General features: G+C 41.1%; 3 protein-coding genes across 3 annotated transcripts; 1 reads left to right on the top strand and 2 right to left on the bottom strand.

Moving 5' to 3' along the window:
• Window positions 1–8,284: 8,284 nt before the first annotated feature.
• On the bottom strand, window positions 8,285–11,531 carry LOC128453577 (alpha-2A adrenergic receptor). The gene is made up of 2 exons (XM_053436551.1): window positions 11,383–11,531; window positions 8,285–11,197 (listed from the first exon to the last, which is right to left on the bottom strand). Exon 2 carries the CDS (start codon window positions 11,027–11,029, stop codon window positions 9,824–9,826), a length of 1,206 nt encoding a protein of 401 aa, XP_053292526.1. The 5' UTR covers window positions 11,030–11,197; window positions 11,383–11,531; the 3' UTR covers window positions 8,285–9,823.
• A 1,664-nt stretch (window positions 11,532–13,195) lies between these two features.
• On the top strand, window positions 13,196–18,148 carry smndc1 (survival motor neuron domain containing 1). The gene is made up of 6 exons (XM_053436554.1): window positions 13,196–13,357; window positions 13,699–13,818; window positions 14,331–14,473; window positions 15,132–15,293; window positions 15,935–16,088; window positions 17,215–18,148. The coding sequence occupies exons 2-6, from the start codon at window positions 13,699–13,701 to the stop codon at window positions 17,350–17,352; spliced, it is 717 nt and encodes a 238-aa protein (XP_053292529.1). The 5' UTR covers window positions 13,196–13,357; the 3' UTR covers window positions 17,353–18,148.
• Window positions 18,149–18,467: 319 nt separating this feature from the next.
• On the bottom strand, window positions 18,468–26,314 carry LOC128453578 (max-interacting protein 1). The gene is made up of 6 exons (XM_053436553.1): window positions 25,948–26,314; window positions 24,788–24,890; window positions 24,631–24,660; window positions 23,304–23,418; window positions 20,804–20,975; window positions 18,468–20,425 (listed from the first exon to the last, which is right to left on the bottom strand). Exons 1-6 carry the CDS (start codon window positions 26,180–26,182, stop codon window positions 20,262–20,264), a joined length of 819 nt encoding a protein of 272 aa, XP_053292528.1. The 5' UTR covers window positions 26,183–26,314; the 3' UTR covers window positions 18,468–20,261.
• Window positions 26,315–26,397: the final 83 nt, after the last annotated feature.

Below are 26,397 nucleotides of genomic sequence, written 5' to 3'. Positions count from 1 at the left end.
AGAAATACAGTGGCCGCATTCCAAGTAAAGAAACATCTCCTCCTCCTTCTTCACGGAGCGGTCCGGACGGCTGGTTACCGGCCAGACAGCGAGCCAAGATAACCAGTGACAGGGGCGGCTCCTGGTACAGGCGACATAGGAGACTGATTTATCAAGACGTGACACATGCAATGTAAAACAATACATTAACGTCACACCATCATCCTCTAACCCCGGGACGCACCGGAGGTAGAAGCGCTGTGAAAAGCGCTCCGCCTCCTTTCCTCGCCCATGTTAAATACTTTGGCTGTTCGCACCGGCAGCTTAGTGCCGGGAAGAACCAGGAAGCGCCGCAGCCACACACACAAGCACATAATCTCCTGTGGGGGGGTGGCGGCTACAGGCTTGCGTAGGTCAGTCACCTGTGAACACCAGCATCATCAAGCCCTGAACCAGCGCGGAGAAATGATGATGAAATGTAATATAAAAATTTTAAATATAAAAAAATTAAATCAAATCAAATATATATATTTTTAATTATATTAAATGGGGGGGGGGGGGGGGTAAACTGCGCGCGCACATCCTGCGCAGAAGCCCATTGCGCACATCCTGCGCAGAAGCCTACTGCGCACATTCTGCGCAGAAGCCCACTGCGCAGAAGCCCATTGCGCACAACCTGCGCAAGAACTATAAGACGATGGACAAATTATCATGTGTGTGTCGCTGTCATTTTATGCTGCTTTTGATAAACACTTCAGAGAAAATATACGCGAGGACGCTACAATATGAACGTTTTCACCGTTCAAATTCATTATTTGTCATTGAGTTGCGTTCAGTTCATCGTTCTCATAAAAGTGAACGTGTTCAATGAGTGCGTTCTTTTGCGTTCGTTCATGCACAACACTGTCTATCTCTCTATCAATCAATCAATCCATCTGTCCATCCATCTATGTATCATACCGCACAATGCCCCCCTTCCAAAGTCAATGTATTAAACAATACAACCAATAGAATTGTATAGATGTATAAATATAATGAGTCGGGGTAAATAAGAGCTACTGTCAATCATGCATACCTCAAAAAATTGCTTCTATTTTAGACTTTGCTTCCATCCTGACCAAAGGAGCATAAAAGTTTAATATTAATAACCTTCATTTCTAATGACTTCTTTTAATCAAAAGTTCTTCAAGTGACAAACACTTTACTGTATCTGGTTCGTGGTAAAACATTCGTCAGTTTTTTTGTGACTCCTTCAAGAGACGACCCCCAAATTTGAGTCTGGGAAATTTAATTACGTTTGTTACCATGGAGATTAGTATGACTGATTATTCCTGCAAAATTAAATTAATTCTACAATTAAGGGGCCTCATTATTCTGAGGTATGGCCTCCTTCCCGGCAGAATGTGGTTTACAGGGATTATGCAGAGCTAACCGGATCATTTCCCCAAAAAAGAGATAAATTACTTGAGTGACCAGAAACTGTTTTTCATCTTAGCCAAAAAATGAAGAACTATTTATCTAAATTCCATTTTGTGGAGCATCAGGGTTTTGTTTTGTTCATGTTAATGTTTACACTAATCCCATTTTCTCTATTTAGTTTTAAAGCTGATAGTGTGGTTAATACACAGACAGTCTGAATGATGCATATTGATTAAGCAATAAATATGAACAAGGCCGTTATATTCAAGCTTGTTGGAGGTTTTATGTTCACTCCTGCTCAATGCAGTAGAAAATACAATATAAATGTCAGTGAAATTGATTTAATCGACAATGCATACATCCTCCCGCGCTCAGTGCCAGCTAAATACACATTTATGAAAACATAAAAGAGTTTAACACAGGTAAAAGATATGAAACAAAACCAAATCAAATCCTGTTCAGACTTTCCATGTTGTGGCGTGAGAATTTATGATGTAGGCAATATTGGGAGTAATTTTGTTAAGTGTTATGAATGTTGTATTCCACTCCGCATCCCGGCTCTGATTTCAAAATTACAAAAAAGCTCTCGCCAGATGGCATATGTACGACAATGAATACATTACACAATATATCATAACTCACCTCCATTTTCTACAGTGAGCTATTCACCACATATATGCGGGCGATGGATGAAGTTAACCAAGCTTTATTATAGTTAAATGTGGAATCTGATTAATTATACACACAGAGTTATTCAATAACAAAAAAAATATCCAAAACACACATTTATCCTTTGAGTTTGCACATAATAAAAACATTTACAAGAGGTAAAGCAGTATTGCTTGAAGATTTTAAAAACAAAAACTGCGTTGTTCCAAATCAAAAATTAAAATGCGGATGGTGATTTGTCCCAAGTCTCGAGGAAAAGGAAATTGCCTCTCCCCCTTCGCAGACCATCAAATCAAACCTGAAATCTGGAGGTCAATCAGCGATCACCACAGATTATCTGATGCTAGCTACCAGAGGTCTTCCAGGAACAAGACATGTACATCCTGCATTGCATCAGCCCATCCCGTAAAAAAATGTGTTAAAGTAAAACCCGAATACTAACAAAGGAACGCCGCCTTCCTCTCAGGATTCAAGCTGTGAGCTTCTCTCTTGTAATCGGCCGTGTGTTGGAGAAACCCAGTCATGCAAGGACGCCCGGGCCGGGAGCGAGAGGTCGGTAATCATGGTCCAACATTTCACAAGAACAAACACTTCAGCTCTTCGATGACCTGATGAAACCTATGAGAATGACATTCAGCTCTGTGCTCTCCACTGTTACTACACCTGGTGAGACCTTTATCACAACCACACAGTGTAACAGCACACTGTGCATGAGCTGTAATCCATCTGCAGTTGTTCACGTTGTATATTACAAATGTCACTTTGGGAAGGTACTGCTGAGTCCACATCAGTGGCTGCAAACGTGTTCATTTGTCTGCTCAGGCTCTGACACTTTCAAATTCAGTAGCCCTTGAATTTGGTGTAGATCTGTATCATATCGACACGCTCATGAATATCTGTGCCTCAAACACTCCAGATTTCCTTCCATAAAGATCTACGGATTATTCTCTGAGGAATTATTGAAGGTGTTTTATTGTGCTTGAGTAGATCATTTTTCCTTTTTAAATATATTCCCTTTCAAAATAAATCTATGTTTCTTAAATAATTAATTATGAATATTTGGCCCTGAGCCAGGCCACAAGCTGGCAGCTGGGGGAGGTGTTCCGTTCCATTCTATACCGGCACCCATTTCATTATATTTTATTCATATAAGCAGCTCATCACAATTAACAGTTTCCGCTAAATCACAACATGCACTTTACATAAGGTCAAGACCTAACTTTAAAAAACACAGTAGTTCACATAGTGAGCAAAAATGTAAAGACAGTGGAGAGAAGAAAAACACCTGCTCTCAACTCTCCTCCCTCTTTACAGGTTCCCTCCAAAAGTCACTTCCTCATTTACTTCCTCATTCCATAAAAGTTGTATTTTGTTTATTGTCCAAATGCAAAAAGGTTGAGAGCAACACAGTGAAATAATGTTATATAAAATATATTTGTGTCTCCCTCTCAAAGGTTTGTCCACAATCCTCACTGAGATTAAAACATTGAGGGGGAAACTTAACTTTACAATATTTATTAAATGTTATTTCAATGTAAAAAGAAAAAACTTTTCATGTTGAATTAACAAACTCTAGAAATATAAAGTAGTGAGAGAAGAAACAGTCCTTTTCAGGTGAGTGTGAATGATATTCAACAACGATAAAGGCTCCAGAGATAAACAAATACACAAGAAAAGAGAGGAGCCTCAGTGAAGTTCACAGACCTGATGCATCTACTGCAGGAACAGATGCCGTGTGACACACTCCTCACCACGGGGAGGCGCCACCATCAGTTCACCCCAAGTTTAAAGTTAGAGAGGTGGGATCATGTCAGAGCAGGACACGATCTGATTGGCTGAACAGAACCAGGTAGTGAGGTGTGATTGAAACTTTTTATTTTGAGAGAGAAAACCCATTTAATGCAGCAGATCAATGAACTAAAGTGTGGACACGTATGAGATATATCATTATAAGGTATTATAAACTACAATTAACAACATATAAGGTCTTTTGATGAATCCAAGAGAGAAGGAGACATGTTTTCCAAATGGCTCCAGACTCCAGAGGTGACGACCATTGACTGAAAGTGAAGAAAAACTGGAAACCCCAGTTTTTACATTGGTGACTAAAAGGAGATCATGTTTCCCTCTGTGATAACCACCCTGACCTATTCAAAATAGACTTTACACTTTCACCTGTTTTAAACACTTCCCTTTAAAGTGCCTATTCTGGATGTAGATGTGTGCTCTGTGTTTTAAATGTAAATATGTATTGTTGACCCTTGTTTTAAGATTTATTCTGTGTCTTCAAACGTGAATTATGGGTGTATTGTTGAGCCCTGTCAAATGAGATTTCTGTATCTATCTATCTATCTATCTATCTATCTATCTATCTATCTATCTATCTATCTATCTATCTATCTATCTATCTATCTATCTAACTATCTATCTATCTATCTATCTATCTATCTATCTATCCTAAAAAGACAGTTCAATGTTTAGAAACACTGTAGTTTAGGTTAAATCCTTTGGTTTCCACCACCTTTACTCAGTCATAAACTCAGCACAGACCTTATTTTAGATTCTGTGGTGTAGAATATAAGTAACAGTTTAGTTTAGCTTCAGTGTTCATCGTATACTTCTTCAAAAATCCGCACATCAACTTGTTTCAATACAATTAAGTCAAGTTGTTTCTAGCAATATCCTGATCAAGGACCACAGACTATTTCAATAACACAGAGATGGAAATATTTGAATAAAATGTTCATCTGTCTTCTCAGCCATCAAAAGGATCCCCAGTCAACCCTCCAGAATTCTCATGGGACACCATCTGCTGACCAGTACAGGTAACAACACACCCATCGGAAGCCCCTAGATCAAATGTCATGCAGTGGGAGTGGTGGGAGTGGTGGTCGTGCGAAGGAGAGATCATCTTAACTGGGTAGACACTGACACTGGAAAACACCACACCTCATAACTGTAAACTGATCACCAGCCTGAGACAGACCAGTCCACCATTCTCTTCAATACCGGGAAATATGTTATTCCACACTTGTCGGAACACTTAAACCATTTCAGTAAGTTTGCTCTTGGAGGTTAAACTACACCCTTAAAATAAAAACTACATTTTGAGTATATTATAATGTAATAACAGTGCATTGGCTTTTTTAAATTTGATTGCATTTTAGAAATGTGGCATTCATTTTGACTCATCTTTTATTCACACATAATCTTGCATGTAAAATTGGATTCAATCTATATGCAAAATATAACTTTCGACCCCCTTTTTTTACTACGAGTAATAACCTCATGTTTTAGTCCTTCTGCCTAGCATAATGCTGTCGTGATTTCACTTTAGATAATCAGATTTTGGGCCTGATGAGTCCTGTGTCCATAACACTGCTCAGTAGGATTTACTTGTTGTTTAAGACTCTGTCAAAATGAAGAACAACAGACAACGTCGGCACCTTCGCAGTGGATGACAGGTGTGAACAGGAGAAGATGAACGTCCGTGGAGACGTCACAGCTCATAGTGTGATCCAGCTCATTCTGTTTGTGTGGAGGTGTGTGTTTTACTGGAAGTGTTTTCAATAGAAGGACAAATTGTTGTCTGCTCAGGACAGATGACGCACAGTGATGGCAAACTTGATCAGGAGGTGGTGTTTACTTTGCACTTGTGTGTGTAGCAGACATTCATCCAGGAGCACACCAGTGCATGCGATGGATGGGTGTGATGTGCACGTGCGCGTGCATGAGGAGTGGAGCAGACTAGACTGGAATTGGATACGATCAATAGCGCAGACAGGACAAGATGTGCTAAGGAAGAATGATGTCGTCCTGAGCAGTGCAGAGCGTCATTTGTTACCAATGAAGATTTGCTGCGGCGCCTAGAAAGCATCTCCGTAGATTGTGCTCAGAGTCTCACAGACGTATTTCTGCTTTTGATGATGAAGAGAAAGGAGGATGAGTTATTGGAGTTACTTTTTATACTTTTTAAAAATCAAATGTTTACTTATTTCGACTTCGAAGGTGTCGGATCAGACGGATGACAAAGTCCCACAGATCTCAGTTCAGCTTTTTAAAACGTCCCCTCCTCGTTTCTTCTTCTCTCACTCAAACACAAACACACTTGTGAACCCGGGGGCACTTGTTGCTACAAGAAGGTCAGAGAAGTTCAGACTTTTTTTTTTATGAGTCATGTTTCAATGTGTTCAATATGAGATGAGAGATGAGAGATGGACTTCAGCCAAAAAAGCTTTTACATCCTATTTTCATGAAGGGGAATACCCCAGTCACATCAGTTGAATTACACTGCTGTATTAACTTTACTTTATGGAATGTGCATATGACTTTCCATATAAAATTCAATCAAATCATTTTTTTTTATCAATAATTTACATAGAAGGACAAAGAGCATGAACGTGATTATACAAGACAGCGTTTTCTGCCACAAAGAATAAACTTCCATTTGTTGAAACATGTAGATATAGTGTATATAGATTTATTGGTTGAATTCCACTTCATCTAATCCTTTTGGTTTCCTTTAATCCAGCAGCGGCCCTGATCCCCTGGGATCTTCTTGAGCATCTTCCAAACAAGCATGTTTCTCTTTTTCTGCTGAATTCATAAAATATAAGAAGCTATTAGCTAATTTATTTTTATCCCCAACACTAATCACAGTAAATCCTTGCTAAAACACTGGAGTTTGACAATGGCCTCTAATAGGTTTGGTTTAATCAAGCAGAAAACACTGGACCTTTCAAGTAATTCAGGAAAAATCCACATTTCTTAAGCTGTTTTCAGACTTCAACTCTGGATTAGGTCCAGAGAACTGGGCCCAGACAATTCCAGGAGTTCCAGGAAATTTTGGAAGCAACTGATGTTTACAGACCATCCAGAAACATGTCAAGATAATGTCCGGGGGTTCAGCGCAGGTCTGCAAACAGCTTAAATGATATACTGTCAATTAAAAACACATTCTGCCTCGCAAAAGTGCAGTCGCATAAATGTAATCTGTTCACTGCAGCTAGAAATAATGTTACGAAATACATTGAAAACATTTGAAAATTGATGGTCAAATTAAAATGATCCTATCCCAGATGCAACAGTGTGCAGAAGGAGAAGGGGGAGTAACAGAGGGAGATTAAATTAAACAGGCTCTTCCTGCTAGTTGCATCCTTCACGATATCATTTGATTATCTTGCATCCGTATCAATTCAAGAGGGAGGACGTATTATCTGCCCCAGTGTACATGATGCATCGTGCTCAATCCATAATGAATGACCCGACATTCAATTAAAAACACTCTATTCATCCCGGGCTATGATTTAGACCTGTTAGTATGGTCTGGATGCCCTCGTCTGACTGTGTCTGGGACGCAGCCGGCTCCCTTCGGTCTTTTAAGTTCTCCGGCCTCTTCAGAGAGACATGTCGGGGGGGCTGTGAAAAGCACTTGAGATGCAATTGGAAGTGACTGAGCGGGGAGCTGTGAGAAAGTTGTAGGAAATCAAGCCAGAGGCAGCTTATAAAGCATTGTTTTATAAGCTGCTGTGTCACAGGCATAAATCATGGCACTGTGAAGTGGCCTTTAGAGGGGAAATAAATCACTTTCTCGCCAGGCAGAGAAAGTGTGTCTGTACATGCTGTAAACATTATAGTAACCAGCTGTTTTGACAGTTCCTAACTCACAGTAATTTACACTGACGTGACTGGAGGCGTGGAGGAGTGAAAAATAAAACAACCAACACGTGACAGCATTATTGAGACGATTATTTCTCTATGTCACCGCTGTTATAATTAACAAGTCGACTCTGTCTTATTGAGTTGTTTTCTGATGAATATTTGGGATTGTAATGGATATTTTGGCATTTCAAGCCTCTATTACTGGGTGAGTGTGCGTCTAGCACTATAATGAATGCATCCTGCTGCTCAAGCATAGTGACAGAGCCCAATAAGGTTGTCAGCTTTTTAATTAAACCATGTACAGAAGGCAATCGCTGCAGTTTAATCTCAGGAAACACAGTGGTGTTCCATGAATCAGGGCCAAGGAGAATTATTATACTCTATGTGAGGATTATGACGACTACATATTGTTGCATTAATACAAAATCTATGTGAAAATGTTCCACATGTACAGACACTTGAATCCTCCAGGGGCCCTTTGCTGCATGTCTTCCCTCGTTCCCTCTCCTCTTCTCCACAGCTCTCTTAATAATGTAAAAGAGAAAAAATGCCCAGAAACTATGATAATTTGTCTTTTTCATTCATTCAAAGTGACAGTTTAGACAAGTTGATTTCAACTGTCAGCATCAAAGCTTCAACAAAGCCCATTAAGCAATCTTATTCGATAAAGGTTATAAAATTGCTTTATCTTGCTTTATCTGCATCACATACCAGTAAGCCTCAAATACCAGTGGTTTATCAGTTTGTTCGTGGGAACTCCATCAGCGGCTTCTTACTACTTGTGGTGAGTAATACACATGTTGTATTTTAGGACTCTGGGACGTGGTTGAACCCAAACATATTTACCACAGGAATCTCAAACGCCAGAGTCCCACAGAGAAAGTCATGGGAATCCTTCTGTTATTCACTGTATATGTATGAGAGGTAGTGTTGGTTGCAGATGTTTGCCGAGTTAAAACAATCGTGTATGGTGTGTGTTTGCTTTAGTTCAGGTTCACATAGTGATAGTGCTTCCATAAGTCTATTTGTTAAAGAGGGGTTTATGTAAAGGCCGGTTATAGTGCTGTGGGGACTGAAAAGGAGAAGAGACAGGGAGTGTTGATAACAAACCAAGACTAGGAACACAACACATTGATAAGCCCGTGTGGATATTACGCTCTCTGTGTAATTTGCAGCAGCCACTCATATTTCTATGGCTGTACGATTCCTGTTTGACTCCAGGGGAGGATTTAATGACATCCTGATATGAGAGGCTATAATTCATGATAAACTGTATTCAGTATTGTTGTGCCACCGCTCACCTCCCAGGCATAATTGTCTTTTCACATAATTGTCTTGTTCTTGTGCTTGTTATGAGAAAGGGAGAGAGTTGATGCCGTGGGGGGGGGACGTAAATTTGGGGCACAATTTGCTTTCATCTTTTTTTGCTATTGTTTGATGCCTTGTATAAAGATTTCTTTTCCTAATTTGCATGTGTTTTCTGTTTCAATTTTCTCTTTTTCGTAATCAGCCCTCTTTAAACACTGGTGATAATTACACAGAGAGACATTTTAAATGATGTGCAAAGATTTGGGCTATTTTCTTTTCTCTTGGAATAAAAAATACTGCTATTAGCATATAGAGTTTTTAGTCGTCATACATTTTTTTCCATATTTGTTTAGGAAGAATTGACAATTATATATATAAATCAGCACTTTTTCAAATGACATTATTTACTGTCTATCTAAAAAGCATTTGCCGAGTATGTAAATCAATACCAATAGCATGGCTGGGCAGTTTAAATATAATTACAAATCACACAGACACATGTGGAAAATATATCTTGCATGTTTTTCACAGTTGTACAATGTCAGTTTCTGCACAGTCACAGGTGGTCACGGTGGAATACTAGCTGTAACACAAACTGTAGATATTTGTGCATGATCAAATCTTACAAAACACACATTTTCAGACATGAATTTACACAAAATCTTAAAACACATCAATTCAATAAATATCTTCTAATATCTGTTTAATGTAATATTTACGCTGATGGGAGCATTAATGGAGAGCATCAAAAATGCATTATATTCAAGTGGATACATACAAATCTTATTCATAAGCCTCTTCTGTCCCGTTTGCAAAGGATCTTTTTAAATGACCTCCTGAAGTCATTATTGAATATAGTGTATATTAAAGGATTTACAGAACTATTGCAATAACTCAACCAGAAGAACATCTTGAACAGTGTCTCTGGGACGCAGCAGGTGTCGCACACGGCAGTGAGCGTGTACGTGAAGAAAAAGGGGAACCAGCAGAGAACGAACACTCCCATGACCACGGCCAGAACAAACGTGAAGCGCCACTCTCTGTGCTGCCGTCCTTTCCACCTGCTCGCTCTCACACTGGGCGGCACCTCCGGCTTCGGAGGCGCCTCTCCTTGCGCCACCTGAGCCCCTTTGGTTGCTCTGAGACCCCTCTTCTTCTTCAGGGAACACAAGACGGTCTCATTTCCATCAGAAGAGGAAGGTTCCTCCTCCATGTCCAACCCGTTGACCTCTCCGCCCTCCCCCACCTCCACCTCTCTCCCTTCCATGTCCTTTCCCTCCTCGGGGTCCAAACCGCACTTAGTGTCTCTTAAGTCTCCATTCTGGCGTTGCTTCTCACCTGGCAGGGATCTGGTTCTTTTTTTGGCCACCTGGTAGATCCTGACATACACCATGATCATGATGACGCAGGGCGCGAAGAAGGAGGCAGTGCTGGAGAATATAATGTACCACTTCTCATCGTTAATTTTACATTCAGGTCTGTCCTCTTCGCCTTCGTCCTTTTTCATCGTGATAAGTGGAGGGAATGATATTATGGCCGCCAGCACCCAAACCATGAAGATTGTGCCTTTGATCCTGCGCGGCGTCCTCTTCAGGTTGTACTCAATCGCCTGAGTTATAGACCAGTATCTGTCCAGGCTGATGCTGCACAGGTGAACGATGGACGAGGTGCAGAAGAGCACGTCCAGAGCCAGATGGATCTCACACCACACCTTGCCAAAGTACCAGTAACCCATCAGTTCATTCGCCAAAGAGAAGGGCATCACCGAGGTGGCAACCAGGATGTCTGCAGATGCCAGAGAGACTAAAAACAAGTTCTGAGGTGCTCTCAGGGCTCGGCTTGTTGTCACAGCGATGACTACCAGGACGTTTCCAAAAACAGTCAGCAGGATGAGGATCCCCACCAGGATGGTCAGGGGCACCGAGGTCTGCAGAGTGTACGGGTGCCTGCCGGGCAAAGTCTCATTTCCACTGGTGGAGTTAAGACAACCCATCAGGATGAGCGGTGGCGATGCTGTCTGCACAGCGCTCTGTGAGGAGGAGGCTCGGAGGCTCTGCTCGCCAGCAGACTGTTAATTTGATCCATTCAAGAACGCAGCATCACTGTCTTCTCATTTGGCTCACTGGGAAACACGGCGGAAAGGCATCTTTGCTTCTCTCCTCTTCATCGGTGGGAAAACAAAACACCAGCAGCAAAAAGATTACAAGACATGTCTCTTGATATTTACAAAAATATAAGACAAAAATCTAAAAAAAAAGCATATGAAGGGAACTTTGATTTATTCTCTGTTTCCCAAATCAAATAACGTTACAAATTATATACTTGAAAAAATCCTCTTCCACTAACCTTATAGAATACAATTTTGCAGTAAAGTCCCTCAGAAGACAGGGCATGTAACAGACTCTCCGTGCTGGATCCGGCAGATCTTTTCATCTGCTGCAGCTGAAGTGAAGAGTGCGTATTTTATATGGTCCTGATCTGACGCTGAGGATCTGTGGGGCTGGCTCCACTTCAGTGAGGACGGGAACGGGGCGGGGTTCAAAAACATGCTGCTGGAGATTTACGAGCAATTTGGTGCCGACTGGCAAGCCTTGAAAAAAAAAAACAGTCCTCTGCTGATTATGACATTAACAATATTTTCTGATTTATAGAAGTAATATATTTTTCAACAGTCTATTCAATTACAATTGATGAACAGACTCAATATGGTCTGTAGCTATTGTTTCCTGAACCGAATGTTCACGTATGTCCTGAGAGGAAAAATGACTTGAAACATTATCTGCGGGGGGGAGATCGGAGCCACTTAATGTAGAGATCAGTCACTGATGGTATGAGAGTACAGGAGGAGGACTGTGTTTGTGAGAACCAACAAAAAATCAAGCTAGACAAACATTTGAGATGAATAAAGTCAGAATTACACAAGTTTTCTTTGTTTAAACAAAGCAACTATAGGAAGAAATGCAGCTGTATGACATTTATAAATTCATAGACTCTAATTACTGTTTCCATTGCATTATAGTGTTGTTTTTCCTTTTACTGACGTGGTGTTCTATTTCCAACATTACAATCATACATTTTGTTCTTCAAACAACTTGTTCTCCAACATTTGTGTTGTCAAAAGGTTGGTCTTTCTATAAAGGTTTATTTAAGGATTTTCCAGTCCATGTTTGATGGTCATACTGAAGTGCGAACCTTGTATGTTTTGTTGTGGCACTATGTTAATACAACATTTGCTTTCTTAAGAGAGAGGCACACCTATACGCTCGCCTGCATGGAAGCTGCACAATATTTTGTTAAGACATATTAAAACACATATTGACTTAAACATGAATGTTGTTTAAAGAGTGAGCTGCTTGTTCAGATGTGAAATGTTTGAATTGGCCACTGAGAGAAGATGGAAAGTTGACACTGTATTTGAAGATAGACGCCTCCACGAAAGTGAAGCCAATTGGCCTTGATCGCCCCTAGTGGCTGGCTGGAGTATAGGTGAAGAGTCAAAATACAACATTGAATAAATGTTTTCAAAGATGGTTTCTTTCATTTTAGGTAGTTCTTATCAGACTCATGTTTTCTCGTACGTTTGACTTTAAACGGTTATTTTATGGGGGGAAAAGGGGGTGAAAAAGATTGATTGGCTGCTGACTCCCGATTGGTTGAGCATGTGGATCATCCAGCCTTTGATACCGCAGCTCCATCCCTGATCGCTTGTGTGCAGACTCTGGATCCAAATCATTTTCATCTGCGCAAAATGTAGTTTTTCACTTAATCTGGTTGAGGGTTCAGAACAGAGGATGTCACACCTTGTTAAGCACTACAATTGTGATTTGCCTCATTGGGGATATGAGATTATGGCATAAACTGTATATATTGTATAGCAGTTCACACACAAAAGTATACAAAAGTTGATCCTTATAGTAGGGTGATAACTTGGTTATAGGCTATGACTGTTTTGTAAGATACTACTGCCTTTGTATTTTTATCTTATGTCATTAAATTGAACTATAAGTAAATATACGATAGTATTATGTATAATGTAATCTATTATAACCAATATAATCAGTGTTGAGAACATAGGGACTTGATCAGAGCACCTTCGATGTCGGGCAGTGCCGCTGGGGGCGCTATCACGAGAAGCTCCTTTAAACCCGAGCGAGAGTTGAAGACTCATCGCGAGAAGGCGACGCGAGCTTCCGTCTGTGTATTTGTGTTGGAGATCCAGGGGCCCGATAGAGAGCGGACTGTTGTGAAGCCTTCGGACAATAATCGAGGAGGAGATTTGAACATTCGCAGTGTCCAACAGAGAAGAAGGACTAACGCAGAGGTGAGAACACACGGTGACACGTTGTTTACACCCCAGCTAGCACAAGCTAACGCGGAGCTAGCAGCCGCCGCACGTCACATTGGCGTCGAGGATAGAGGGCCCAGGGATGATGCTAATGTGCCAAAGCTAGCGTTGTTGTTGTTAAAACATCCCATAACACATCTCCTGCTCACTTTGATTATCTAACGCCTCCATTATCACCTGTTTAATACAAATTCCTCGAGTTGTGTGTGTTGTTAGCCTGATGCTAACGTTGACCAGCTCACGGTGAAACGTTTTGCTTAGCAGTCATGTGCTAACACCGCTAGCCGTAGGGTAACTGTTGTTTTGTCCTCCCGCAGATGTCGGACGACCTGGCGAAACAGTTAAGCAGCTACAAAGCTCAGCTGCAGCAAGTGGAAGTGGCTCTATCCACCGATCAGGAGAATGAGGATCTGCTCAAGCTCCAGAAAGACTTACAGGTTTGTGTCTTTGTGAATCTCACACACTCACACATCAGTAGGAGATTGTTCTATATAATCAGAGAATCGTTCAAGTTTTTATCAGTAATTATTTTTAATCCTGTTAAATATCTGTTGTCTCCATATTCCTTCATGTGGCCCTTATTTGTCACAGGTGAACCGTTCTGTTGGGATAAGCTATTTTATACCTTTTTATAGTGATTAGAATTATTAAAGATTTCTAATACGGAATTAAATCAAATGTGTTCAAAGGTACATATCAGTTGATGAAGTAATACAATTAATTAATCTTGAATTAATCAATTGACTATGGTAGATTTGCACAGATTACACATGATGAAATATGTTATGAAATTCAAAGAGGGAAATTTTTTTGATATAAGTTTGAATTCCTTTTGTCCACCTTGAAGAGTCGAGCTAGTATCCTCACAAGGCCTTCTTTATTGCGGGGAAGAATTGTTTACGCTCTCCATGTACATCTGACAATGTTTTGATTGTTCCTGCTTCTACAGGAAGTCATCGATTTGACCCAAGACCTCCTGACCGCACAGCCCAGTGATGGTGCCTCCACCACCAACGGCTCTGACGCTGCCCCCGTGAAGCACAGCTGGAAAGTGGGAAACAGGTGTATGGCTCAGTGGAGTCAGGATGGACAGTGAGTATCACCAGCCTCTTCTTGTGACAATATTAACATGCAACTGCATGCCTTTTATCGCACAGAAATTGGAGCACACATTTTATTTAGGCTATTATTATAAGGTTCATGTCCTTCCACATTAATTGATTAAGCTGCCAAATGAATGTGTGCATGTAGTTCTCAGGAGAACCCATGTGCATACCATATACAATTTTACTTTTTGAAAGATTGCTATAAAAACCTGTATGAAATCAATTAACATAGCAGAGCTTTGAGTAAATCTTTTTTTTGGGGCTCTCTGTTATGGGAATGCAATTGCGATTATCTAGAAGGTGCTGAGGTAGTTTCACCATGTAAACGTTTGCAGTAGCTGTAGCTACCTTTGCTCACAGGCTCCACAGGTAGTATTTTATTGAAATAATGTTTGTTTAGCATCGAGTGCACAGTGTCTGAAACTGTTATACTAAAAATGCAAACTCTACTTCAATTTCAAGAATGATTTACCTTGCATAGAAAAATAATTTACTTTGTGGAAAATACCTATTCATATTCTTGTCACATGTTTGTCTCATAATGATTTATCAATTATTGCATTGTAGTTTTTCACTTTGTATATTAAGTAGAGCTTGAGTCGTTGGCTCATACTCACCTTCTTACAGACGTGATTCTTTGGCAGGGTGTATGAGGCTGAGATTGAGGAGATAGACCGAGAGAACGGCACTGCAGCTGTAACCTTCTCTGGATACGGGAACGCTGAAGTGATCCCTCTGCAGAACCTCAAACCTTCAGAGGAGGGGAAACGCTCTGATGAGGACGGGAACATGAAGCCCAAATCAAGGTAGGAACAAAAAACACTTACTCATCCAATGTCCACACACACACATGTGCTTAAATCATTCTTATTAACACTTTAATGAGAATATATGAGCGGTCTTTAACTCTGTTTGCCTAATTAGAGACATAATTGGTAGTAATGTGTAGTGGAGTTGGTTTCACACTCATGGGAAATTGAGCACTTCTTATTTCTGTTGTACTCCAGATTTTTAATTAGTTAACCTTTTCATGTCATGTAGGTCTTGATCTTTACTAAAATGTATGACTGAAATTCTGAAAAGTAATCACCAGTGAGTGGAGTTAATCAATAAACGCTCTGCTGTGCCACCCTCATTACATGGGTGAATGTAATAGAACTAGCCGTCACTTTAAGATGGATGCACAGTGGACTTGTTATAATTCTCCCCCTTCAAATACTATCCAATAAATAACATTAAACAAGAAAACACAGCAACTGTTATGAAAACTGATATAGATATACAACCAGTAGCTTTATTTTTCCCTAATGGTTCGAAATGACCTCGTCCCCCTTGAACCACAAACTTTGTACTTGCAGCAGGGCCTCTGGGGACTTTGTTTTGTTTTTCTGGTTGTGATTGTATTTGCACTTCATGAAACTGATTAAGGTATTTTCTGTTTTTTCAGGAAAGAACAAATAGCAGATCAGAGAGAATATAAGAAGAAGAAAGCCCAGAAGAAGGTGCTGAGGATGAAGGAGTTGGAGCAGGAGAGGGAGGAGCAGAAGTCAAAGTGGCAAAGTTTCAACAACAAAGCCTACAATAAGAACAAGAAGGGACAGGTACGTTTGCTCTATATAACCTGTCGATTTCTGGTTACTGGCTTAATATAATGCTCTGCAGCAGTGGTTTAGTAGTGAATCCCTAAATTGGATTTAAGAGACAATTGGCAAAACAAGATGTCCATCAAGTCAAGATGTCCCATCTCAACAAGTTGGTGTTGAGGAGGGACAGGGGCCTAATATTTAGGTGTTGAGTTCAGAAGGGGTTGTGGAGACATGTTAGGAGCGACACAGGTGTTCATCAAAATGCATTTTGGGTAATCTAATCTGTGCTGGTTGTGTATTGGACTTGTCACAACTACTTTGTTTACAGACGCCTTAGTAAGCCGGGTTGATCATATTCCTGATATGGTGTTTCCATGGAAAATTGAGAAATCAGATTATTCAAACCTCTGTTACATGATGAATACAAGTATCCCTGTTACTAATAACTGAGGGGGAGTCCTTGGAGTTTAACGTTACCTTGATAACAACAACACAGCCTGTTTGCAACTTCGATTGCTGTATTGTGGCAATTGAAAATAAGGCTGCTTTGGCTTGTACTGGGCTGAACTCTTTTTAATACCAACATCGCACGGTGGATTTTGGCTGATCCACATTATTGCCAGCCGTGGAGGAAGATGCAAAGCCTATGGAGTATGAATAGGGCATCGTTTTAATGTTTACTTGCAGAGTTCTCTGGTTTCTCAAAACTTGGATACAGGCTTATCTAAGATGCCGAAATCAGGATATGATGTCACGAACTGTCACACAAAAATCCTCATAACCAGTGATTCTGAATGTGCATGTAACTGCCTTCAATTTAAAAGGCCACTGACTATTTAATTTGGAAGTTGAGCTGTATGGTAACTGGTTTGCAGGCAGAGGTCATTAGAGTTTTATTTAACTTGTATGTCATTGGGAGTCCCAGAGCCTGTACAGCGTAGAGAAAAGCTATTCATAGGATCCTGCTTGATCATCAAACCTGGCAGCACCTGTTTGTTTTTTGCGATATACATAGTTGCATGAATCTTGCAACGATAACAAATGTAAATATCATTTGTCTGTTGTTGCTCATTCTGTGTTAAACATGATGCCTGTACATTTTAAGCCATTAACAATGGTGTGTCTGTTTTTTTCCCTGCAGGTAAAGAGGAGCATATTTGCGTCTCCAGAGAGCGTGAATGGAAAGGTCGGAGTGGGAACATGTGGTATTGCAGACAAGCCAATGACCACGTACAACGACACATCAAAATACAACGTCAGACATCTAATGCCCCAATGACCTCATATATTCTGTACATAAAACAACTCACTGTATACCAGCTGTGTCAGTGCTTTCCATTGTGTTTATACATGATTTAAGTTACTCAAGTGAAGAACACTTTTAATTGCTTGCACACCATTGTTAAAATATTGATGTAGTTTTTCTTATATATTATGTAGGTACAACAACAAAAACATTTCCCTCCCCGCAGTAGAACAAGGTCACGTGTTATGTAAGAACTGATTGTGGTGTTTTTGTAAAGCCAGAAACAGTTTGCTGTTTGTGTCGAGGTTCCACCAAGACCGAACTCCTGCAAAGATGTGTATAAACCTGTGGAGTGGGTGTGTAAATTTGAGGTTGGATTTTCACCACTGACCAGTTCTGTGTCTAAACATTAATAATGGTGTTGTATATATATATAACAGTGAAATAAACATTGTTTTGTTTTCAGTTTTTTAAATAATTGCCTCCACCTCATTTGGACTGTTATTTTACTTCACTTTTATATTGTGGTTCTGTCAGGTCCTGTAGGTGGCAGTAAAGACTTGTATCGTTTATAATCATGTCATGAGAAAACTTTCTAAACAACATTTGACCATTGAAGTTATGAAAACATTGTTTTGGATATGTTCTACTTCCTTAGTTCAGGTTTTTGAATCGCCTCATCCTAGGAGCTAATGTTTTCCCTCTTGTCTGTTTGGTTGGTTTGCATGTAAGATTACGCAAAAACAAGCCAATTGATTTTCATCATATATGATTTTCATATATATGCGTTACACAAAGAAATACACATTAAATCTTTTTTGCAGTTTCAGGATTTTTCTTGATTTTGATGTTGAGAAATTTTGTGTTTTTGGGGTTTGACACTTTCTCTGACTTCTTAGTGTATAATGAATGGTTCTTGTGAAACATCAGACATGTTGGGGATTGATATCTAATTGTGTGCAGCTCTGCTTTAAGATGATTATTATTGGGCCTATAAATGGAGGTATACGCTCTACCCACGTTCTAGTTGACTGAACTTAATACCTAATTGATGCTTGTAAACAACTATAGTGTCAGTCTAATGCAAGTCAACCACGATTATTATCTAAACATTAACAGAGGCAGATCCCCAAAAAAGTCCACAGTGATTTATGTGTGGGTTGTAGAGGTTTATTGAGATTCTGGGGAACAGTCATCAGGAACTGACAAAGTACTAGCAGGGGACCAGCAGTGCATGTTTTTGCAAAAAACGTCACCTCTGATGGCTGATTAAGCACAAGGGGGAACATTCTGGGGTGTGCTTCGTCATATTCCCTTCACAAAAGTCATAGTGCATTTCATAGTTTCAGGTTGGGGTGGGTAGGGAAGGGAGGGGTCAGAAACCTGTATCAAGAACTTTGTGCAAGAGTCGTACCCATGTTAAGACACAATTTGGTGGTGATGTACTGGTAGGACTTGGATCAGGACAATGCAAGATGGTGATGGGTCATATTATCTAATTTGTTCGTGGGTTTGAACGGGTCAGCAAGTGCAATTGAACTATTAGCGGGGGAAGACTCCAAATGTAAAGGATTTCAACGTGTGCTTTTTTCTGCTAGGATACAAAAAAAGAGAACATATCAAACATTGAAGCCTAAACCAAACTAATCATTCTGTAGTGTCTACGTTGTTCATGCTACAGACATGTTTAAAAAAGACTCCAAAGCACATCACAACATGATTAGAAAGGGCTACATTCAACACACATGCACCATAGCTTTTTTTGTCTTTTCATTTTTCCCTTACAATCATTATTACTCCTGATCATGAACAACTGACACCACTACTGGAGCAAGTGGAGAACTAGCAGACTCATTTGGTGTTGGACGGACAGAATAGTGCGCCATCATCAATACGGCGGACATTGAAGATATGGCAAAAACTAGATGTGTTATTGCTCGAGCCTTGTGCTTGGACAAGTGCGGGTTTAGCTTAATACTGTCTAACTGAAAAGAAACTTATTCAGCGCACAGCGGGGCAAAGGGAATGTTTCATTCTTTCAACAAACAGTGGGGATTAATTACATGTCAAGTCATTTGGTTAACATTGGGGGGAGGAGGGGAAAGCACTTTTTTTTTTCTTATTCACGCATGACTAAGACCTAGCTATAGTACCATTAAATATACCAAAAAATAAATACTATAATCATATGGAAAATAAATTAGAAGAACACGGGTGGAACGACACCACCTGTTTGGATACGAGTGTGTTTCAGTCACGAGGAGGGACGCCACATGGGTGTGTGGTGCTTGTGGGTCCTAAAGCAGAGGTTATCGAACTGGAATACATGTTTTGGAATGCAGACATCGAAAGCCCTTGTCACCGGACTGTTCACTGACAAGTGTCATCTGGGTTTTCTATCCAGAGGAGAAGGGCCATGTTTTTTGTTTCAAGGCAAGTGGCGCAGACGTTCCCAATAATGTGTTTCTAGCTGGTACTGGGTGTTTTTTCTGTGTGTGTGTGTGTGTGTTGCTGGTTTCAGATGGTCAACTTGACTAACGGTAGAGTTTCTCCTTCTCTCTACAGGATCAGTGTTGAGTGCAGGTTTGTGTAAAGGGACATTCAGGTGATTGGTTAAAGTCAACTTTGAAAATGAGGAGACTTGTATATTGCAAGAGAAGTTAAATCGGAGGCTGTCGTGCAAAACGTTTCGATGCAGACGAGCCCCTCGGCTTTTAGAAAGGGAGACGATTTCAAACTTTGAGTCGAACTTAAGGCTGGTTGTCGTGTCGGAGCAGATGTTTTTCATTTGTCAGGTGAAGGTGGGAGGGTTGAGGCTGGTTCTTCTGGAGACGAGTTAAACCTAAACTGCAAAAGGAGGAGAATGGAGCTGTAGGCTGGTATTTGGAAAAAGGTAAAAGCCATAAGAGACTGCAGCTGAAGTGAATGTACAGGCTGGTGCTTCAGGCAGAGAAGGCCAGTTTTAAACTGCACGTGGAGTAGCCCTCGTCACTGGCCGAGCTCAGTCGGCTGCTGTGGTCCTCCAGGTCACTGGTACCACTGGTGCTGACACTGTCCATTTCTCCATGGGAGAACTCAGTGCTTTCCACATCCACGTCAATTTCCTCTGTTCAAATAAAAAACAAAACAGCGACATGAATACAGATGAATTATCAGAATCATGTAAGTCTTGATATTTCCCCCCCGCCAAGGAGGTGATGGTTTCACCCCTGTCCACTTGTTTGTTGGTTGGTCTGATTTCATGTTGTAAGCCAGATTACATCCTTTCAACCATTGGTGGATTTTTTTAGGGAAGAACCTTTTTCATTTGGGTGCAGATGCAGATCAGTGGCTGGATCCAGTAATTCTTTAACATTACGAGATAAGTCATTTTCACTGTTTACCAAGGAAATAGTAAATAGATCTTGATGGAAATCAGATGGGGACTGTTTTTGCCTTGGCAGAGCTCTGTATACACACTACTGCAAAGTGTAAAGGCTCTGACCTCTGTCCGACTCGTAGCGGTCTGAGTCCATCCTCGAGCCCAGGCTGTCTGTGCGGACCCTCTCCCTCTCTCCGTGAGGCTGCAGCTGGGAGAGCTGCCTCTGCAGGTGCCTCTGCTCTCGCTCTAAGTTGTCCAGCTGGTGCTGACTCCTCCGGTCCAGCTCTTCAAGTTTCTGAAAACAGGGACATGCATGAGTTAGTTCTACTGTAGAAACCTGTAGCTGATCATTTACACCGTTTTGACTAAACCTCTGGAGATTATACGGGGACGATGGGGAAGTTAAGCCTGTGCACAGTAATGTGATGTTAATCTGTAGTTTTCTGCCACACCCGGATCATTCCCATAAATTATTCACCACAGCAGAAAAGTGAGTTGCTGGTTGGATTCCAGAGTGATAGCTGGTGTCTCGGTGTGTGTTGGTAATAAGTGAGAGAAGACGTCATGGAGGAGGCAGGGTAATTGTTTTATGAGTTTCAGTATAGCAGTGAACATAAAGGTCATTCTGTGCTGCCTGTGGCAAAAATGCTTATTTTTCGGGGGGAATCTTGTTTAACTTCCTAACATTGGACACTGATCAGTTCATGTGTAGTGTTGTACAGTTATTTTGAATAAAGCCTGTGTTCAGGAAGGCTAACAAATAAGCAAAGTCCTGCACCCGATGCAATATGAAACTCATTAAATCATAAAGTGAGAAATGATCCAATCGTTTCAAACCAATCACGACATCTGATCACACCATAAATAGATAAAAAGTTCCATGCTGCCACAACAGCTTTGCAATAAAGTCCTACAGCAACACTGAAGACTGATAACCAGCTGTAGTAATGACACATTAAACAGTGACACACGCTGTATCTGGTACAACTCATGGTTCATTTTCTCTAATGTCTCCCATGTGGATTCACTAAATGACTTAGCTAATAAGGAAATATTTGCAGGATTTAACTGATTTAACTAAAAATGTTATGTTTTATCCTCTTATACCTAAATACATCCTACCTGGTTTCTGAGCAAGATACATTTATCAGGTGTTGTTATTGTAATTTCTAAATTTCCAATAATAAAAAATGCATTAAATTGACAGTTTTTTTTAATGGACTTTGGTACAATGTGCAAGTGAGTGTCGCACTCGTCCGTGCTTTTTTCTCCTTGCACAATAGATTTATTTGTTAATCTGTCTTGAACCTTCTGCGTCTCTTTTCTCTTCTAAGTTACGACTACGCAGCCTCGAGCTCTGAAAATACAACCCAGCATTCAGAAACCACATTTCCTGTGACCTCAAATAGCCCAAGTCCAAAGTCCACAACTGACATCATAGCTATTTATCCATTATCTCCCCCACTGTGATAAACAGACAGCTGGGAAGAACGCTTTTTTATATCTCAGCCCTCAATCATCGTTCATCTGCTTCCTGTGACAGGGGCCTGCACAGGTCAGGCCCAAGAAACACTCGGTGGTCCAGATCTGACCTGACGCTCTACAGACCCGCCGTAGAATATATTCACATTTTCCTATTGTGTGAGAGACAATTGTTCAAATCACACTCGTCAAGAGAGATTTGTTCAAAGGGAAAGGAAAACTGAAACAACCAAACAGCTTTATGTCTTAACGCTGATGCCAAAGTGCAGTTCATTTTAATCGTTCAAAAAAAACACGAGCGTGTCGGAGTGCCTGGGAAAAACCCCTGACGTCTTTGTTTCTGTACCTAGTCAATGTTTCATTTAAAGCAAGGGTTGGTAATACTGGAAAAGCTAGAGCAGGCTGCAGCGATATGACCAAATGGTCGTGTTTACTTCAGTACTGCAGGTTTTTTTTCTTCCTTTCAGACGAATTAATTTACTGTTAGGGGCGTGAAGAGAATTTCAACAAATAAGATAAATAGTGTTTCAGAAACAAATGATCAAACCTTCCTTTAACAACTTAACATTTGAAGCAACTTAGTGGCGATTTAACAACAAAAGTGGCCTCAGTTCTGTGCTCCTCGCCTTATTTTTCACATTAGACGTGTAACTGAGTGAAAAACTTAGTAGAAGTAAAAGATCCAGACCTCTGTCCTCACTATCTGGCATGTACACTGTGCCTATGTTTACTAAAGAAACATATTTTGACAAGGGTTGAACTTCCAAAAGATGAACCGAATTTCAAGCTTCTAATGAAGAACAAATATTGAGCTTGTATGCAGAGTGGAGCTGCTCAGTGATCTGAGAGGCAGTGAAGTATCTTGAGGAGAAAAACAGTCTTTGAGTCACCAAGATTTAGAGCCAGTAGACTTAGTACAAAACAGGCTATTGACTTGTAAGGCTTAGGTTACAAATGCTGTCACTATAGCCGCTTTCAGCCATGCATTGAACTTTGGACATTATCCTGAAATGTCCTCTGTTTTGTACTCAAACTCAAAGATAAAGCCGCACAAATCTTAATTATGTGTGTTCAGTACACATTGTATCTTTGGCTTCGTGAGTGTTAACATCACCACCCGGGTTTCGTTCGACAACCACACCTTGATATGTGATTTGGCCTTGTTGAGCAGTCCCAGTGTGGTGTGCCGACTGCAGTCTGGTCCCAGAGGGATGAGGGACTTCAACCTCTCCAAACACAGGCGGAGATGTGCTCGTCTGGGGGAGGAGACCCAATCAAGATGAGACATTTCTCCTTAGAAACAGCTCACATGTACATTACCAAGTCAATATTTCCTCATTATTGTCACAGTTAAGGCAATCAGCTATTTGATACGTCCACATCCAATCTAATTATGAAGCCATTATTCCATCTGTTAGGAGCAATGTCATTACTTGATTTATCTAGTCATCCATATTTGCTGGTTGGACACCATCTGACTCCTTCCCAGTTACACATGGATCTGTCTGGGACCAGATTTAAAATCTGCTTAGGTCAGCCTGATACTGCGTTTCTGATCCTCGGAGGCCTGTGGTCAGTGGACACGCACTACCCTTTCAAATAATGGAGTAAAATATAGGTCAAGTTGTGATGTCATCTCTCCTGCCTGTGTTGGCCTCCATTTTGTAACACAAAAAGAATTTGAATTTGAAATAAGCTTTTCTCTTGAAGATGCCCCCCCTTTTCCCCCTTTCATCTCTTAATCTAAGATTCTCCCGCACATGGCTGAACATCCATTTTTTGGGGGGGAAGGGATAAATGTGTCCTGACACATTTTACCACTCGGAGGACAAGCTGCCACATCCCGGAGCTAAAGAGGCAGTTGCAGTTGGATTATCAGCTGAGAATCTCTCCGGAAGGAGCCCTGTTGTCTGGGAACAGACGGGCCCCGTTTGCTGACTGGGGAAATGTCTGCAGGTCCTCCAGGAGCAGCGCTGCTACAGAGGCTGCGCTGCACCTCCCTTCTATTTGCCTTGCAAAATGCACAGTGCAATACAGGAGGAGAATTTCCAAGCTATTGATAAAAAAAAAAATCTTACTAAGATAAGCTGATTTATAGTCCTGCAGTACATCTGGTTTTGAAATGGTACAGTCACCATATTTTATTTAGGGACTAAATCTGCAAACATGGCAGAATGGAGAAAGCTTTTGGTTTATCAGCATTTAGGTTTAAACAAACTATGTGAGGCTCCCCTGTTACAGCAGTGTAACACTGAGGAGATCCTGTCTTTGACTTCTGCACGTGCGCTTTGTGAAGCTGTCACGTAACATAACCGATCCATAGACAGAGGTAGAGATCTCATGATGCCCTGGTCACAACATTTCACTATCTTCATCTTCCTATTTCACGCCCCCTTAATATTCCTGAGTGTTACTGTTTTGACCACAAACATGCACACAAACCACCTCCTCAACCTGGTTTGACTCACCTATTTTTTTCCAGTTCGTTGTGCGCTGACCTGCAGAAACCATAAATATATAAACAAAACTGTTATACAAGTGTCAGTCATGCAAAACAGTTTACAAATGTATCACAGATTAGACCAGATTTAAAAAGGCCTTCTGTCAAACATCTTTTTAACCCACCTATTGAGAATATTATCCAATTTCCTGTTTTTGAATTTGCGTTGCTTCTGGTGATGATCGCTCTGGGTTGCAGGGTATATGGAGGCGTAACCGTGCTCACTCTCTGGTGATGAAAACAAGATTCAGAGGATTATGCATGTAAATATTGTACGGTTACAAAAACAGGTTCATGAACACTAGGATTTGCATGTTTGGATTTGACCTAATTTAGCCGGATGTAATCATTACACCGTAATATGTGGTGTGTAGCAGCACAAACATGGAACTTAACGAAAAGAATAGAAACAAAACTATTAATATTAACACTTTTTATCACAGATTGAAATGTATGGTCTATTGTGTGTTTTACATTGTGTACAGCAGTGGCCTTGTAAGAGTATTCTCACTTCCTATTTAACATCTCCACTGTGGTTACTGTTTCCTACATTTCCCGTGAACCCGTCCTCCCAGTAACATGCGACGTCAGATGTGAAGTCGCGTCTGATTGGCCTAGTGCGGTGAATTCGTGTCCCGGCCAATGAGAGCCTCCCAATTTGTTCCATGTGGAAACCATGTGAACAACACACACAAGGAAGCAGGTGCTGCCTCGGATAAAGAGCTGCAGGGATCTGAATTAAAACATTTGCAGATTGAATTAAAACACTAATCGAAGCGTTTGGATGCAACGGGAATAATAAAGTGGATGCGAGTTGTGTTTCATTTGGGGAAAAACGCGATATTCTACGGGATCGGACGTGAGGGAGATTGAATGGGACGTTCGGGGTCTGGAACTATGAACGTGTGCGTGTATTAACTTGAACGTGCACGTGTGTGGTGATGCATTAAAATAACAGGAATTATTGAGTTCATGATCAGAGGGGTTTACACCGAGGGGATCATTTTAGCTGGAGGCGAGTGTTAGTGTGTCTGGTGCTGCGGTTCCTCAAATGAAAGAGACACAGGCTATTTCCTGACTTCTTATTAAATGTTAATACAAAGTGAGTGTCGGGAGGATGGTGCTGGGTATGTGCAGTGACAGGGTGAATTAGCTCTGGCTTTCTGAAAGGGGGGGCCACTTCGTGCGTCCGCTGCGCGTCTTTTGTCGCCTCTATTGTTGTCTGCCCGGCGCATTAAACCACACAAACACACACACACACACACACGTTTATTCCTTTACTTACTTCCGTTGGTCTTCTCCACGCTTTCTATGTAATCCGCCGCATCCAGCAGCACCTGCACGTTCCTCATAAAAGTGCCGATCTGGTCCATTGCGGAACATTTGGAGTAGAGGACGTCGCTCAGGGAACAGTCGGACATCATCTCCCCGAAATCCTGCGGGTCCACGGACGCGTCGGACTCGGACAGCAGCTCCTCTGCGGGTTTCAGCTCGCGGTGCTGCCGCATGTACTTCACCATCTTTTCACTTTGGAGCCTTTTGGTTTTTTTTTCCGGTTTTTGTTTCCCGGGGAGTCTGCAGCCCCTCGTCCCCTCTGTGCGCTCGGCGGATGACTGAATGGAACCAGGCTGGATGGAATTGCAGTCCTTAGCCTCAGCCACTTGCCCTACTTGGTGGATAATCCCTCCCACTAACGCATGCACATTGCATTCATTGTCAACCCGTGCCACAATAA

The sequence above is a fragment of the Pleuronectes platessa genome, chromosome 12, assembly GCF_947347685.1.
Source record: "Pleuronectes platessa chromosome 12, fPlePla1.1, whole genome shotgun sequence".
Taxonomy (NCBI): domain Eukaryota; kingdom Metazoa; phylum Chordata; class Actinopteri; order Pleuronectiformes; family Pleuronectidae; genus Pleuronectes; species Pleuronectes platessa.
The sequence above is the reverse complement of the archived record's forward strand: the minus strand, read 5'-3'. Positions and strand labels throughout refer to the sequence as shown.